This window comes from Falco rusticolus, chromosome 3 (assembly GCF_015220075.1).
Source record: "Falco rusticolus isolate bFalRus1 chromosome 3, bFalRus1.pri, whole genome shotgun sequence".
Taxonomy (NCBI): Eukaryota; Metazoa; Chordata; class Aves; order Falconiformes; family Falconidae; genus Falco; species Falco rusticolus.
Window position 1 is genome coordinate 120,880,871 of NC_051189.1, and position 14,470 is coordinate 120,895,340.

Sequence of the window (14,470 nt, forward strand, 5' to 3'; positions counted from 1 at the left end):
TAAAAGTAACTGCTAGTTTTTCCTTTTTTGTGTGGGTATAAATCTAACACTGTAAACACTGTAGCTTCTGGGAGTCTTAAAGGTAAGTCATCTCTTGGAGCTCAATAACCTTGTTATATGCTGTAATATGGACTGTATCTCTCAGTCCGTATCAGAAAAATTGCTATGAAGTGTGATTATCCTTAAAAACTCCCACAAATACAAACATTTCCTCATGTGCTTTTCTTACCCATCTATAAATAGGTGCGTTCCATGGATGAACTGAATCATGATTTTCAAGCGCTTGCTCTGGAAGGACGGGCTATGGGAGAGGTGAGTGAAAGGCCTATAGAAAAAAATCTGTGTATTTTGGGGGGAGGAGGAAAATGAATAACAGTGTTTTGAGGCTTCTGGAATGATTCTGAACTTGAGAGTTCTCCATTATGGCTGTGATGCTTGTGTGTGTGTGTGTGTGTGTGTGTGCTTTAACAAAATAAAAACCTGTCAGGCTGGAATACATGTTAGTAGGAGGAACAGCTAAGCCCTCCACCTGTTGTATCATCTAACAGTAAAATGGTGGTTGTAAAAGAACAGTTAGAAATATGTCTTGTGACAAGTGTTACAGTACTTGTAGCATGTTTATTTCGGGATCCAGTGATCTCAGACCACATAATATTGTGGGTTTAGTTGTCTGTCATTGTCTGCTGCCCTGTTTCCACTCCTGGCCACCTTTTGGTTCTTGTCATAAAGCACAGACCCGTGTTTAACGTTTAAAGTATCTGGGCAACATAATCAAGGGCTGCAGAAGTGATAAGTGCTTTGACCTGTCCAAAGGACTGAGCAGGAGTTGTCAGATAATGGGCCTTTCAGTTCTAACTTTATAGAAACTCGGTAAGAGTTATTATAATCTCACAGCGCAGCAAGGAGGTGGCAGATTTGGGGGAGATGGTCATTGGTTTTCTTTGAAAAGAGATAACTTACCTGTTTTTTTAGGGTGACTTGAAAGAATAGCACGTTACTGTAGTTGGCTGTGTTATTCCTGAGAGTTGGATGTAAATGCTTCTTTTCCTTGCCTTGTTCCCTTTTCCTTTATAGTCAGTCCCTTCAGAGGCTTGCAGAAGAACAGAGGTGAGAAAATCGTGTCTTGTAGGAGGATATTAATGTACAGCAGGTCAGCTTGATACAGGTCTGTTGTTTTGGAGAGCCCTCCTTTTTACCTTCCTGTCTCCAAGTTCAGGCTACCTTATTTTCTTCACATTTAGTCCATCCTATCTCTGTTACCTAGTTTGAACCAGGGTAAAAAAAATTAAAATAATCCCTAGAACCCCAAAATTATTTTGGAGAAAACAGCAAACCAGGACTGTTGTGTGGTGGGATTCCTGAGAAGGTGCCCTCTCTCAGGTGAAAGACTGAAAGACCTCAGGGAATTCATGGTGCTTGTAGATTCCTTTCTTCTTCCTTTCTTCTTCCTTTCTTCTTCCTTTCTTCTTCCTTTCTTCTTCCTTTCTTCTTCCTTTCTTCTTCCTTTCTTCTTCCTTTCTTCTTCCTTTCTTCTTCCTTTCTTCTTCCTTTCTTCTTCCTTTCTTCTTCCTTTCTTCTTCCTTTCTTCTTCCTTTCTTCTTCCTTTCTTCTTCCTTTCTTCTTCCTTTCTTCTTCCTTTCTTCTTCCTTTCTTCTTCCTTTCTTCTTCCTTTCTTCTTCCTTTCTTCTTCCTTTCTTCTTCCTTTCTTCTTCCTTTCTTCTTCCTTTCTTCTTCCTTTCTTCTTCCTTTCTTCTTCCTTTCTTCTTCCTTTCTTCTTCCTTTCTTCTTCCTTTCTTCTTCCTTTCTTCTTCCTTTCTTCTTCCTTTCTTCTTCCTTTCTTCTTCCTTTCTTCTTCCTTTCTTCTTCCTTTCTTCTTCCTTTCTTCTTCCTTTCTTCTTCCTTTCTTCTTCCTTTCTTCTTCCTTTCTTCTTCCTTTCTTCTTCCTTTCTTCTTCCTTTCTTCTTCCTTTCTTCTTCCTTTCTTCTTCCTTTCTTCTTCCTTTCTTCTTCCTTTCTTCTTCCTTTCTTCTTCCTTTCTTCTTCCTTTCTTCTTCCTTTCTTCTTCCTTTCTTCTTCCTTTCTTCTTCCTTTCTTCTTCCTTTCTTCTTCCTTTCTTCTTCCTTTCTTCTTCCTTTCTTCTTCCTTTCTTCTTCCTTTCTTCTTCCTTTCTTCTTCCTTTCTTCTTCCTTTCTTCTTCCTTTCTTCTTCCTTTCTTCTTCCTTTCTTCTTCCTTTCTTCTTCCTTTCTTCTTCCTTCTTCTTCCTTTCTTCTTCCTTTCTTCTTCCTTTCTTCTTCCTTTCTTCTTCCTTTCTTCTTCCTTTCTTCTTCCTTTCTTCTTCCTTTCTTCTTCCTTTCTTCTTCATTTCTTCTTCCTTATTCTTCCTTTCTTCTTCCTTTCTTCTTCCTTTCTTCTTCCTTTCTTCTTCCTTTCTTCTTCCTTTCTTCTTCCTTTCTTCTTCCTTTCTTCTTCCTTTCTTCTTCCTTTCTTCTTCCTTTCTTCTTCCTTTCTTCTTCCTTGGAAGATACTGAGTTGTGTTTTAATTTGACAGCAATTGATAAGAAAATCTCTGTTTCTCTATATTAACCTATGTTGAGACTATTGACGACGAGTAGTGAAAATTATTTACAAAGGAGAAAACATGACATTAAAAACCCATCTAAAGCTGGTGAAGAACAGCTCATGTGCTTCCATATGAAACATGCCAGTGGAATGCCGGGGGTGTGAATGTTCTGTGAATATTTTTTAACACCTCACTTGGGCAAGACATCCATTTTCAGACGGAGAATACACAGGCTCTTTGAAAGTCCATTAAGAGTAAGTACTGCACTTGTTTTGTACTTAACATGGCATTAGGTCATGTTAACTTAAATGCCTGAAGGCATTCTTAAGTATGCAGATTTTTACCATCTCTTAGTTTATTTAGCTACTTCTTGAGACAAGTGAATTTGGGTTTGCTTTTTTTGGAGAATGTGAGGTTTGCTTTCCAATGATGACTCACACCCCGCCCTGTGTAACTGTGATGCAGAAAGTTTTGCAGATAGCATGCTTTTGTCACTGGGCTTTCCCACGTACTGGAACGTGCATGTTTTTCCAGGAAAGGTGACATTCCACCCTTCTCTTTAAGCTGCGGACACTTATTTCTTGTTTCTCTTGAGGTTTTTCTCCCTCAGTCCCACAGTTTCCTTTCTTTATCCATTGAATTTTCTCTGTATTTCCCCAAGGTATTTTACCATAGATCCAGCTGGCCGATTTAAGGAACTATGTAAACAGAGATCCCTGCAGGGTATGCATATTGGCTTTCAAGACTGTTCTTCAGCTACAGACTTTGATTTTGTGCAGCATGCCCTATCTGTTGTTTAGATGCCTTAGTAAGGCACTGATGATTTTCTCTTCTCCTCCTGCTCCTGGAATGTGAAGGAAACTCATGGAGAAAGTCAGTGTACTTAAGAAAAAATTTAAGCGTGAAATAAACGAGGAAAAAAGCAAATTTGATTTGTATTTCTTTATCTTGTATCTTCTGAGCCTTATCTGCAGGGAATGTCAATAAACTCCTACTTTGAGTTGATAGTGAAAAATCTGGAGCAGAAAGATGAGGAAAAGTGTGTTTACACATTTAGTGTATTTTTTATCTTGTTTTCTTGCTGCTTAGTAAGCAAAATGGTCATAATCTTGGTCAATTAATGTTTGTGCCTCTGAAAACATTTTTTTCAAAGGCTCTGTCAAACAATTAAATCTCTTACCTGCCTTTTGACAGCAGGGTAGATAATTGATGATGAACACAATATCCTAATCTGGGAAAGTTAAGAATAGTTTAAAAAAAAACAACCCACAGCTGTCATCTGCTTTGTGGCTGTTTCCATCTTCAAAATCCTGTGCTTCCCCACTTCCACCACCCCTAAATTTCTGTGTGAGTGGAAGTGCAGTACTTTCTCAAGTGTGAAATTAAAAAGAGCCACAGAAGCCCTTCTGTTCCACTCTAAAATGGAAGAGATTTGGGCCGTTGGTAGTGAACATAGTTGATAATGTAGCCTTCTAAAAGGGGTGTCTGTTTTCCCCCTTTTTTTTAGCCCTCTGTCCGGGTTGTTAGCTGCAACGAAGGAAGTAATCTTGAAGCCTTACTACAAGCCATGTAAGCAGAATGAATTACATGTTAACTAGTTTTGCATCAAACTCTCCTTCTTAGCAGGTGTTGAACCGGAAAGTAATAAACCCCGATGGTCTATAGCAATGGGTGAAGGAAGAGAATGGCACTTCAGAAGTTGCACATAGGGGCCAGCTGGTTTTGTTGCTGCCCATAAACCAGAACATGTGCCCATGCTGCTTGTGCTGTCTCCCCAGGTCTTTGATCACGCAGCACTGTTACCTACCTGAGGTTTTAACGTGAGCTATGCAAGTTCTCATTCTTTCTGGCCTTCAAGACAGTGAAGCTGGATACCTGCTTTTCTTTGTTTAAATCCCTTCTGTCTGTAGCTTTGCAATACTGAATATTCATGCCTTGTCTTTTTGGGAAAGTGGACAGCACAGAGAGACTGAGGTGGTATTTGTTGTCAGTGCCTTACACACATTTTGAACTGTGGCAACATTTTTGACTTGGTAGTAGTAGATTACGGTGAGTGAGAAGCATGCACCTAGAATAAAAGAGCAGCTGGTTGAGCAGCTAGCTGTAACTTAATCCAGGAGGGTGGGAGGAGGGTGGGAAGAGAAAGACATCAAGCAACTGGTAGGTGCTTAACTTTAAAAATGGAAGCAATTGGACCAAAAATTTTGAAGTATGAGTATCAGGGTAACAGTGAGTCTTACCCTGTGCTTTCATTTACACTTCAACTGATGAGCATTTAATTATTACTCCCTGCTGCTTTCCCCTGCAGGTTTTAGTGCTAGGGTCTAGTGTAGGTCTGACACTGGCCAAACAGTGAAATTGCTACAATCCCCGTGGTTTGTTACAGCAGAGCTCTTAAAACATCAAAGGCTGAAGTGATAAGTGGTTCACCATGTCCATGTTGATGTCTACTTGATGCAGTTGGTTAGGTCCCAGATAAGCCCCTGCCTCTCCAGTGACCAGTGCTTTTTTTCTTAGCAGAGTGGTTGTGACACTGGGCCTAGACATTCTTGTATGTAGTTAAAAACCCCACCAAACAAACCCCCCAAAAAGACACCCAAAACCCAAGCAAAAAAACCCCAAACCGCTGCTCTCCCCCCCCCCCCCCCCGGCCATGTGACTCTGCTTTCACTGCTAATGATAGCTTTAATGGGCTCTCATAAATTTATGATTCATTGGCAGCTGGGCTGGGGAATATTGACAGTTTTGAGTAACGTTTCTGTTCAGCTGTTGTTTTCCCCCCTTCAACTTAACTAGTGCTAGCAGCATTAGAAATGGGAAGATTGAAGCAGTGTTTGCAAAATGCGATGGTGCTGCAGCAGCTACGCTGGCACATTGGGATGGCTCAAGGGGTGCAAGAGCAGCAGCACCCGGGGCAAGAGCTGTGCAGCAACGCACCAGGCACTGGTCAGGCAGCTGCAGAGGGGCAGCTTAGTGCTGTGGGGTCAGTGAAATGCAGTTAGACTGCTTAACAGCTTGCCATCCTGGCAAGATGGATATTTTTTTATTTTCTGGGGTTTTTTTTCTAACCTTCCCCTCTACATTCCCAATCATATAACGCCCCCCTCCCTTCTTTTTTGTGCTATCAGGCCCTCCTGCAAGCCAGTTTAACTCCCTGAGCTGGCAGAAAGCTGCCAGTTCTTTGGGATATGACAGCAAATGCTGGCAGCTGCACAGCTGCCGGCACACCAGCTGGGATTGCTTGTTGTGTGCTCAGCCTCCTTATCTTGTTTGTTTTTTTTAGATGGCAACATTTTTTTAGGGTAGATAACATCTTAATGTTTGTAAACCTGCAGTGCTGCCCAAATGTGACTTGTAAATAAACGCTTTGCCTTCTCCTACCTGTTGCTGCAGATAAACTGAGTTCTCCAACTGCACAGATGGCTTTTTATCTTAATATTTGCCTTGACTGGAGGGGATCAGTTTACTTAATTTGTCTAATTCATAATCTCATCTCAGTGGGATCTATGTGCACAGGCTCTGTACTTGTTGGTTGTAGAATTGTTTTTGTTGATGTGTAAGCCGTCCTCTCCCCTCCTCCCTGCTCTGCTAAATTGAATATTGGCCTAACTCTAAGCCCTGGGCTTAGAGGGATTATTTTCATACTATATAGGGTCAATTTTAATAAAAACGGGGCAACAAATAAACTAGTGTAGATCTAAACTGCTGCACGTTTTGTTTTTGTTTTTCAAGTTCCAACCTGAAGAACTGGATGATATTCATTTAGAGTAATTTTCGTGGTGGTTTTTTTTTTATTTTCCATTGCAACTGACAGCTTTCCCTGAGGAAAAATGTACTGTCTCGGCAGCCTGTTGCAGAATTCAGTACAAGTGATTACTTCTTGGTAAACCTCTAGTTTTGGTTGGAGCAGTACTTGACAGAAAATGGACCCCCATTACCATCTGTTAATACTGTCTTTTGGATTTTCCCCTCCCCAATATATGTAAATACTTCCAGAATCTGTTTGTAAAACAAACACATTCTGTTTCTTTCTGCTTATGGTATAGAGCTTCCAGTCAGAAACTTTGTGCTTCTCGGGGGAAAAGATTAAACTCTACAGGGGACAGAGTTGTAGTTGTGCAGTAAGGGTGTGTGTATGTACTAGACAGTGAGTGCTAGAATTTTTTCTAATCCTTGTCTGTGATTCACTGAAAAACTGTAAGACGGTGCTTGGGTGCAGTTCTTCAGGATCTTGTTGGTAAGTAGATGTGTTTTCACCCTTAAGAAAGGGGTAGAGGGTAGGTGAAACAGTAAAGAGCTAAATTAGTCTCAAGTTGCCCTCCAGCCAGAGGAAATGGTCTTGCTACCTTTTGTGGAACTGACCCAGTTTGTATGGTCAGGAAAATTGGAATAGTTATTTAAATGAGCAACCAGAATACAAATAAAAGCTTGCTCTGTATGTTCCACTTAATAACACAGCTTGTTGCTGTGGTTCATAAATGCATATTCATATGAAGTGTTCATTTTCCTTATCTTTCAGTTAGGAGCGTGCTTGGTTTGTGCAGCTGTATTTAAAGTGTGTCTGAACCTGCTGCCTCATGTCTGTGGATGTCCCTTTCCAGATCTTTAGTCTGTAGTTCTCTTAGAGTTGAGATTTGAAAGTGTTTCATGAGACGCAGCACACCTGTGCTGGCAATACTGGTTTAAGGTATCCCTGTTTTTACAGTGGCTGAGGGTGCTTGTGGGTGTGTTGCAAACTTCTCCCCATACCTTCTCGAGCCGTCTCTACAGCCAAGTTGCAGACTGCTCTTTTTGAGGGCTCTGACCAATTTGCAATATGGACCAGCAAAAGATTGCCCTTTCTTTCTAAAGAGGCACTTGGAGGGGGCCATGGGCTCTGCCTCTTCGGATGGGCAGGGGGAAATGTCTTGCCTGGTGTTGCTGCTGGAGACAAAGTCTTGTCAAAGCCTGGCCTTACTCCAGCAAGTTCTGCTGGAGCTGCTGGTTTGGAAATGTGTTGTAAATTTTAAAATGGTAGAAATGAAAAATCTCATTTTGTTGCCACTGTTTATATTGCATGAGAAAGCGAGTACTTGAAGGTATTAAAACCAAGAAGGGAGGTTGAACTTAGTTACCTGCTGCAGACTTCTTCAGGAGAAGTAACTACTGAACCTTTACATGTTTACTTCAGATTTTAGCATTACTTTGAAAATGCTGAGATTACCAATTGCTGTGACTACTTATCAGGCAGTTGCTGGGCTCTTCCCCATTGCCCTTTTTCTGTGCTGGTTTCCTCTTAGGTTTGCATTATACTTGATATTTTGCTTAAGTTCCATTTTGCCTTTTACCTTAAGCTTACGAAGTTTATTTCTACTTTAGATTCACTATTGCTTTCTTGTGTATACCAGGAAAACTTATTAATGTTTTGGAAACTGAGGAGCTTATGAAAAGAGTTTAATTTTCTCATAAACTAGAAGTTGCTCTTTCCTTGAAAAGAAAATACTCTGTTCTGCTCATTCTTTCCTGTCTCCTTTCTGCAAGCCTGTGCCCTCTCTCATCCTTTGTTTGCGGTGTGACTGCAGAAAAGATTATGTCCTTTGACACTGTAAGGTTTTGTCCAAGGAAATGCGAATCGTTTAGTTGTAGCTAAAATTTTGTTTAATTGGTCTGTATTGCTTGCTTCTTCAAAATTCACTGAAATGGAATGAGAAGGAGAGTAGTTATTTTTGCTAGGTTGGCAGCAGCAGGAGTGGAAAAACTGCATTTTAAGAAATATGGGAGTGGCAGAAGCTTAAAAAAAATTGTAACACATCTGATGTGTGTTTTTGTTTTTAAATACTAGAGAGCACTCCTTGGCTTTCGCCTCCTTCATGTCACCCCATGGTGCAGATGGAGGAACAGGTTAGTGTGTGTGTTTTGAAATCAGTTTTGCTGATGGGAGTTGTTGCTCCTTGCAGTTGTGTTGAGTTATTTTTTGATTACATAAAAGGGGAGTGTGGTGCAAGTTGCCCTGGTTTTTTTATCACTCAGTTGAGAGAATCATGAGCAGTCCTATGCTCTGTTTGCAGTGCACCGATAAATCCTAAAGTCACCGACACATTTCTAAAAAGCAAGTGACATGCTGATACCTCATGATGTTTCTTCTGTTGGCTGCAGAGAAGGAGCAGCTGCAGAAAACACTGTATTTCCTGCTCAGTGGTTTGAGAGTTAAAAGAGCAAGTTGAGTCTTATCCTCTCAGTAGGAAGAAGACAATAAAAACCCAGAGGAAGCTTAGCACCTGGTTTAAAATGCTTTCTTATTTAGAATTTTAAACTCTCTGAGAGGTTTGTGTGGAAATGACTTGATGCGGAAAAAGATTGAAACTAGAATGGGGTACCTTGTAGAGAAAATAGGCAATTAAATGGTCTTGTTTGGACAGACCGTGTGCAAGGTACAGTGTTTTTAGGTATGGATGGTGCACCAAATATTGAAGAACTGGGGAAAACAAAAGTTTGGTATTTCTGTACTGAAAAGTTGTGATACTCAAAGCCAGTGCTTTGAACGAATATTTGACTGCAGGGAGAGGAAGGACAGGCTTCTTGGGCACAAGGAGGTAATTCTTTGTAGTGAGGGTGGTGAGACACTGGAACAGGTTGCCCAGAGAAGTTGTGCATCGTAGAATCATAGTATGGTTTGGGTTGGAAGGAACCTTTACAGGCTATCTCGCCCAACCCCCCTGCCATAAGCAGGGACATCTTCAACTAGATCAGGTTCCTCACAGCCCCGTCCAACCTGGCCTTGAATGTTTCCAGGTATGGGGCATCTACTGCCTCTCTGGGCAACCTGTGCCACCGTTCTACCATCCTTATCATAAAAAAATTCTTCCTTCTAGCTAGTCTGAACTTTCCCTCTTTTAATTTAAAATCATGGCCCATTGTCCTATTGCTACAGGCCCTACTAAAAGGTTTGTCCCCATCTTTCTCTTATAACCCCCCTTTAAGTACTGAAAGGCTGCAATAAGATCTCCCCAGAGCCTTCTCTTCTCCAGGCTGAACAACCCTAGCTCTCTCAGCCTTTCTCCATAGGAGAGGCGTTCCAGTCCTCTGATCATTTTTGTGGATGCCCCTTAACTGGAAGTGTTCAAGGTCAGGTTGGGCCGGGCTTTGAGTAACCTGAAAGATGCTGAAAAGATGATGCCCATGCTTTATCACAGGGGGTGGGGAGTGGGTTAGATGATCTTTGAAGGTCCCTTCCGACCCAAACCACTCTGTGATTCTAGACTCTGCATCTGTAGTGAATACTGTGGAGCAGGGTGGGTGGGTACAAGTCCTGCATGTCCATGACACTTTGTACAGCTCTTTCACTTGCCCTAGGGACAGCCCAGGTACTGGAGTCCATGCGCCCAGGTAGGGTTGAAGTGCACATAGCTTTGAAGGACTTTGGAGTATACTGCACTGTGCGTGGGCATAAAAGGTGATTGAGCTCATCTCACCCTTAGTCTGAAAACTACTCTGAAGATTTTTGATCTTGAATTAGTAGGAGGAAGGCTATGGTCAGTTGGAACAGGATGTTAAGGTGTGAAAGTAAGTTATACTTTTGGTAAAAGAAAAGCTGCAGTTTAATTGAGCAGCATTCATCTGTAAGCAAGTTTTGTTCAGCGCTGTGTCAGCAAGCAGCATACACGCTTGTGTATGGTGTCTTCCACCTGGTAGGTAGATCTCAGCTGGTTCAAAAGTGGCAACCTCTGTGCTGGAGCTCCTGTTGTGCCTGGCACAAGAGGAGTGTTACTGGCACATGTCAGCCTAAAATTTGACCTGTTATGTGTTAGTTTGAGATGTTGATTCAACTTCTGTAGGTGGTTGCTTTGCTTTACATTCCTGTGTGCTTGTATAGACAATACGCAGGTGTACGCATAAATGTTTCAGTTCTGCTGGAAAATGCCCCGTGCCAGCTCTTACTCAGGGCTTACAGTCAGCAGCAGCAGTGGGCTGAGGGGCTGGGAGAATGTTTCTGCTGCTGCAAGCAAAACTTGCACACTCGTGTACAGCTAGAGGTTTGACTGAGGGCCCCTGAAGCAGCAGTGCGTCCGCTCTGAGATGCTGAGATGACGTGTCTGCCCTCCATCTTGTGTCTCTACAAGCTTTTTTTCCAAAAGGATTGCATCTATTTATTTATCTTCCCTTGTAGGCCACTGCGTGTTTAAGTCATGGATTGATCTTACTCTCTACTGATCTTGGTGCAAAAGCAAGATTACTTTTGTTCAGCAGCAACTAGGTTAAATAGCTGAATGTAATTGCTCTCTTATCTGTGGTGGGTTGTGTTCCTTTTGTTTGTTTTGTTTTGGGTTTGTGTTGTTTTTGGAGGGTTTTTTTGGTTTGTTTGGGTTTATTTGAATTTGGAAGGAATTCTGCTTTTTCAGATGTGGGGTAAAATTGGTGTGGTTTTCATTATAATACCTGTCTTCTGTGTAACCTGTCCAGTTAGCCAAATCTGAACCTCAGGTTTAATGTCATATGTACAGACCTGCTTCACAATACATTTCTAGTAAACAGATCTTCCTAAATTAAAGAGTAAATGGCTAGCACAATTTTTCTGGTTGTTTGTCTTAAACCAGAGTACACTGCAAGCTGGGAGCTCTTAAAATAATTTATGCTTGCTTCATCTTCATCTGGCAGCCTATTTACTCTGTTATGCTTAGCCTTAAATTTGCACGTCTGCTGATGGAGTATAGCGTTATCAGCACTTCTAATATACAGGAGGCATCGACTAATCTGATGATTCTTGTTTGTTCTATAGTAATTTCAAACAGATGCAAGTACTTGTTAAGCTTTAGTTCCTTTAGTTTTATAACAATTTCAGCAGGCAAGGCTCATTTATTTTGTTAATTTGCTATGAATGTACTGTTGTTTCTTGCCTGAATTGCATACATCTCATTCAGCCGGAAGATTTAATTTGAAGATTGTATGCTTGACATCTAAGGCACTTAAGCAGGGCTTGGAATTCCCCTTGCCATATGTAGATGCCACGCGGCAGGTGTTTCCTGGTAAAGCTGGTATTTTCAAAATACATCTGCTGAATAGGGCACATTGTTCTTTCTGCCATCTTCTGAACTTCAGAGCAATCTTCCTTGGATTCATTCAAGCCAAGGATGACTTTCTGTCTCGTTCTCAGTAAGTGCATAACCTTTTTCTTTTTTTTATCTGGTAGAACAATACACGCGCGGCTGGTGCAGTGGCCCAGATCTGTTCACTCTTATTAGGGTTTACAAATAACCTTCATAGTATGGAGAGTCCTCACCAGTCATTAAAGAAGTGAGAAATGAGAGCTCTTGGCACCTCTTGAGCTGTTCTGTCCCTTCAGTATTTGAAGGCAAGGATTTGCACTGGAAACTCTGGGTAGTTTTAGAGGTATTCTCACAGCTCGGGTGGAACACATGATAATGTTCTGATCAGAACAGTTTTTTCTACTAATATTTTTCTTGCCAAGTAGTTCTTGTGCTAAGAGGCTGGAGAATGTGAATTGTATGTATGTGCTTATATGTGTGGGGTTCATAAAACGTTTAAGAATGTAAGAGGATTGTGGAGGTTGAATCATTATCTCAGTTGCTGTATGGCTTTCACCCTAGGAGTATATAAATGTTTTGATTATAAAGCATGTATCCGTTTGTGTTTAATGATTGATTCATGTTTAGAAAGGAGACGCTTATGGTTTATGTTTGCATTTTATACTTATTTTAATCATGCTTTGTTTTTGTTTTTTGTTTGTTTTTTTTTTAATTGCAGCAGCTGTTGCCGGGTAAAAAGTTTTGGGAATCTGATGATTCCAGCAAAGATGGACCAAAAGGGATATTTCTGGGAGATCAGTGGAGAGACAGTGCTTGGGGAACATCAGGTAGCTCAATTATTTACTTAATGTAGTTGGGGTTGAATACAGAAATGTGCAACTCATCTGATCAAAATTGCTGGCCAGTCTGGATGACACAGCATCTTTTAAAAGATATTAAAAACCATCTGTTTTACATAATAGAAAACTAATAGAAAAACCCACATTGCTTTGTGACAGAGTTAAAAGATATCCATAGTTATAAAAAGATTGTCTAATGTGAACATGTGTACCCTTGTGTTTATCTGCTTAAAAATTATAGATTGCCATTAAAATTTCACTTTAAACTTTGATATATTTTCTGCCTTGAGATGGATTACTTGTAAGGTTGAACAAAGATATTAGAGACCAAGATTACTAAAAAAAGACCACCCCAAAACCTAACAACCTCACATTTTTTTAAATACTGAACCGGCCAACCAAACCCCAACAGCATTCAGTTTAAAAAAGAAAAAAAAGTGATGTTTTGAATTAATAGTGTTGAAGTTTATCTGCCAAGAATTTTATTCTTGGATCAGAGGCTCCCTCTTGTTTTGAATTTAAGGGGAGAGTATTCAGGTTGGTTTTGATTAAATAGTAAAAAAATCACACACATGCTGAATTTGAAATACTAACCTTTACTTTTTATTTTGTGTGCTTCCTATATGTAATGAATATGCTCCTTTAACACCGCTGTGTATCCTGTGCAGTTTCCAAACAACTGCGCAGAACTACAGCTGCAGGGGAGATGTGATTATAGCGACTTCACTGTTGTGTGTGGGGTTTTTTCCTGCCAAAAATATCCATTATTAGGGTGAAGGTATTGGGATAATGATAAGGGCATTTTTTGTTTAAATTTCAAAATAGCTGTGAAAAGCTATTTTCACAATAAAGAAGATAAAGCTTCTGGAAATCTGATCAGCTGAATCTTGCAGTCTGGCTGGTACTGGGGAGATTTTGGGGAGCTGCTGCCTCCAGCTGTCTGACCTGCCTGTCCGCAGTGGATCTCCGTAGCAGCACCTGCATTCCAGGCCTCAGCAACAGTTTGTGCCTGGCTTTATTAATATAAACTGAAGTTGAGGGTGGATTAAAGGGCTGAGCCAGGCTCTGAACAGCAACATCTGCAAAGGAGATGTTCTCCTTTGCTGCCTCTGTTGTTGGGCTGGTTGCATCTACCAGACAGGCAGGGTAGACATCTGGGGGAGGTAACCTCCTACGCTGGCTGGTCACAAATCTTCATGAGTCAAAACCCTTCCTCTCATTGCTTCCTTTTGTGTTGTTGTGGTTTTTTTTTTGGGTTTTTTTTGTGGTTTTTTTTTTTAATTCTGAATTAATCCTGCACACCTTACAGCCTTTATTCCTGAGCTGTGGCCTGCACTGGTGTCTGTGAGTCAGGCAAATCATAGTTTCCCCTTTTGCTCATCTAAAATGAGGAGAACAGCCATGGTCTGAACCGTGCTGAAGGTCGCTGCCCCAGACCAAGGAGCGTGGCTTGGAGGTGGTGTGTGGAAGTGTCCTTGGCCAGAAGACTAGTTTGTTCCATGAACAGTGGAACTAATGAAGGCTGGTTTTCTGTAAGATGCCCTTTGCTCCATCCATTTTCCTTTCTGTCTGTGTCCACAGTATGCACGGCAGTCCTTCCATATGGCTTTGGTTCTTCACTACTCAGCCTTGAAGTTGTAGTTTTAAAGCATTTAAAGCCAGTACTGCTAAAAGAAGCAGTCCTGTCTGATGCAGGCCACTCCTTTCTTCCCCTCCTGGTGGTACAAGCAGTTATACAGCAGTGCAATGAAACCTGCCTGGGAATGGATCTGGATTAAAACTAGCTTTTCTCTTTTGTTTATTAGCTTTATCCTTGAAAAGACTCCCCAGTCCACTTCACTTTGTGGCCATTTAGATGCTTGTGCTGGCTTGAGGCGGAAGGCAGGAAAGTGGAGCCAGAAGCAATGATAGAATAGAATTACTTCTCTTGACAGCTTATGCCTGCTTTATAAGGAAGCTACAGCATCATTGTCATTGCATGTCCCTTCCACTATCCCCTAGCAACTACTGTATCTGCTGCCTATTATTTTTGACTCACTGTTGCCAGT

General features: G+C 41.1%; 1 protein-coding gene across 15 annotated transcripts in view; it reads left to right on the forward strand.

Moving 5' to 3' along the window:
- PUM1 (pumilio RNA binding family member 1) overlaps positions 1-14,470 on the forward strand; it is a 78,568-nt gene that overhangs the window by 19,481 nt on the left and 44,617 nt on the right. For 6 of the 15 annotated variants that reach the window (XM_037381907.1, XM_037381909.1, XM_037381919.1 and 3 more), the window contains 3 exons: positions 244-312; positions 1,075-1,107; positions 12,302-12,410. In XM_037381907.1, coding sequence (XP_037237804.1) covers positions 244-312; positions 1,075-1,107; positions 12,302-12,410 — 211 coding nt within the window. The remainder of the gene's footprint in view (positions 1-243; positions 313-1,074; positions 1,108-12,301; positions 12,411-14,470) is intronic. The other 9 variants (XM_037381914.1, XM_037381916.1, XM_037381917.1 and 6 more) reach the window with 3 other exon arrangements.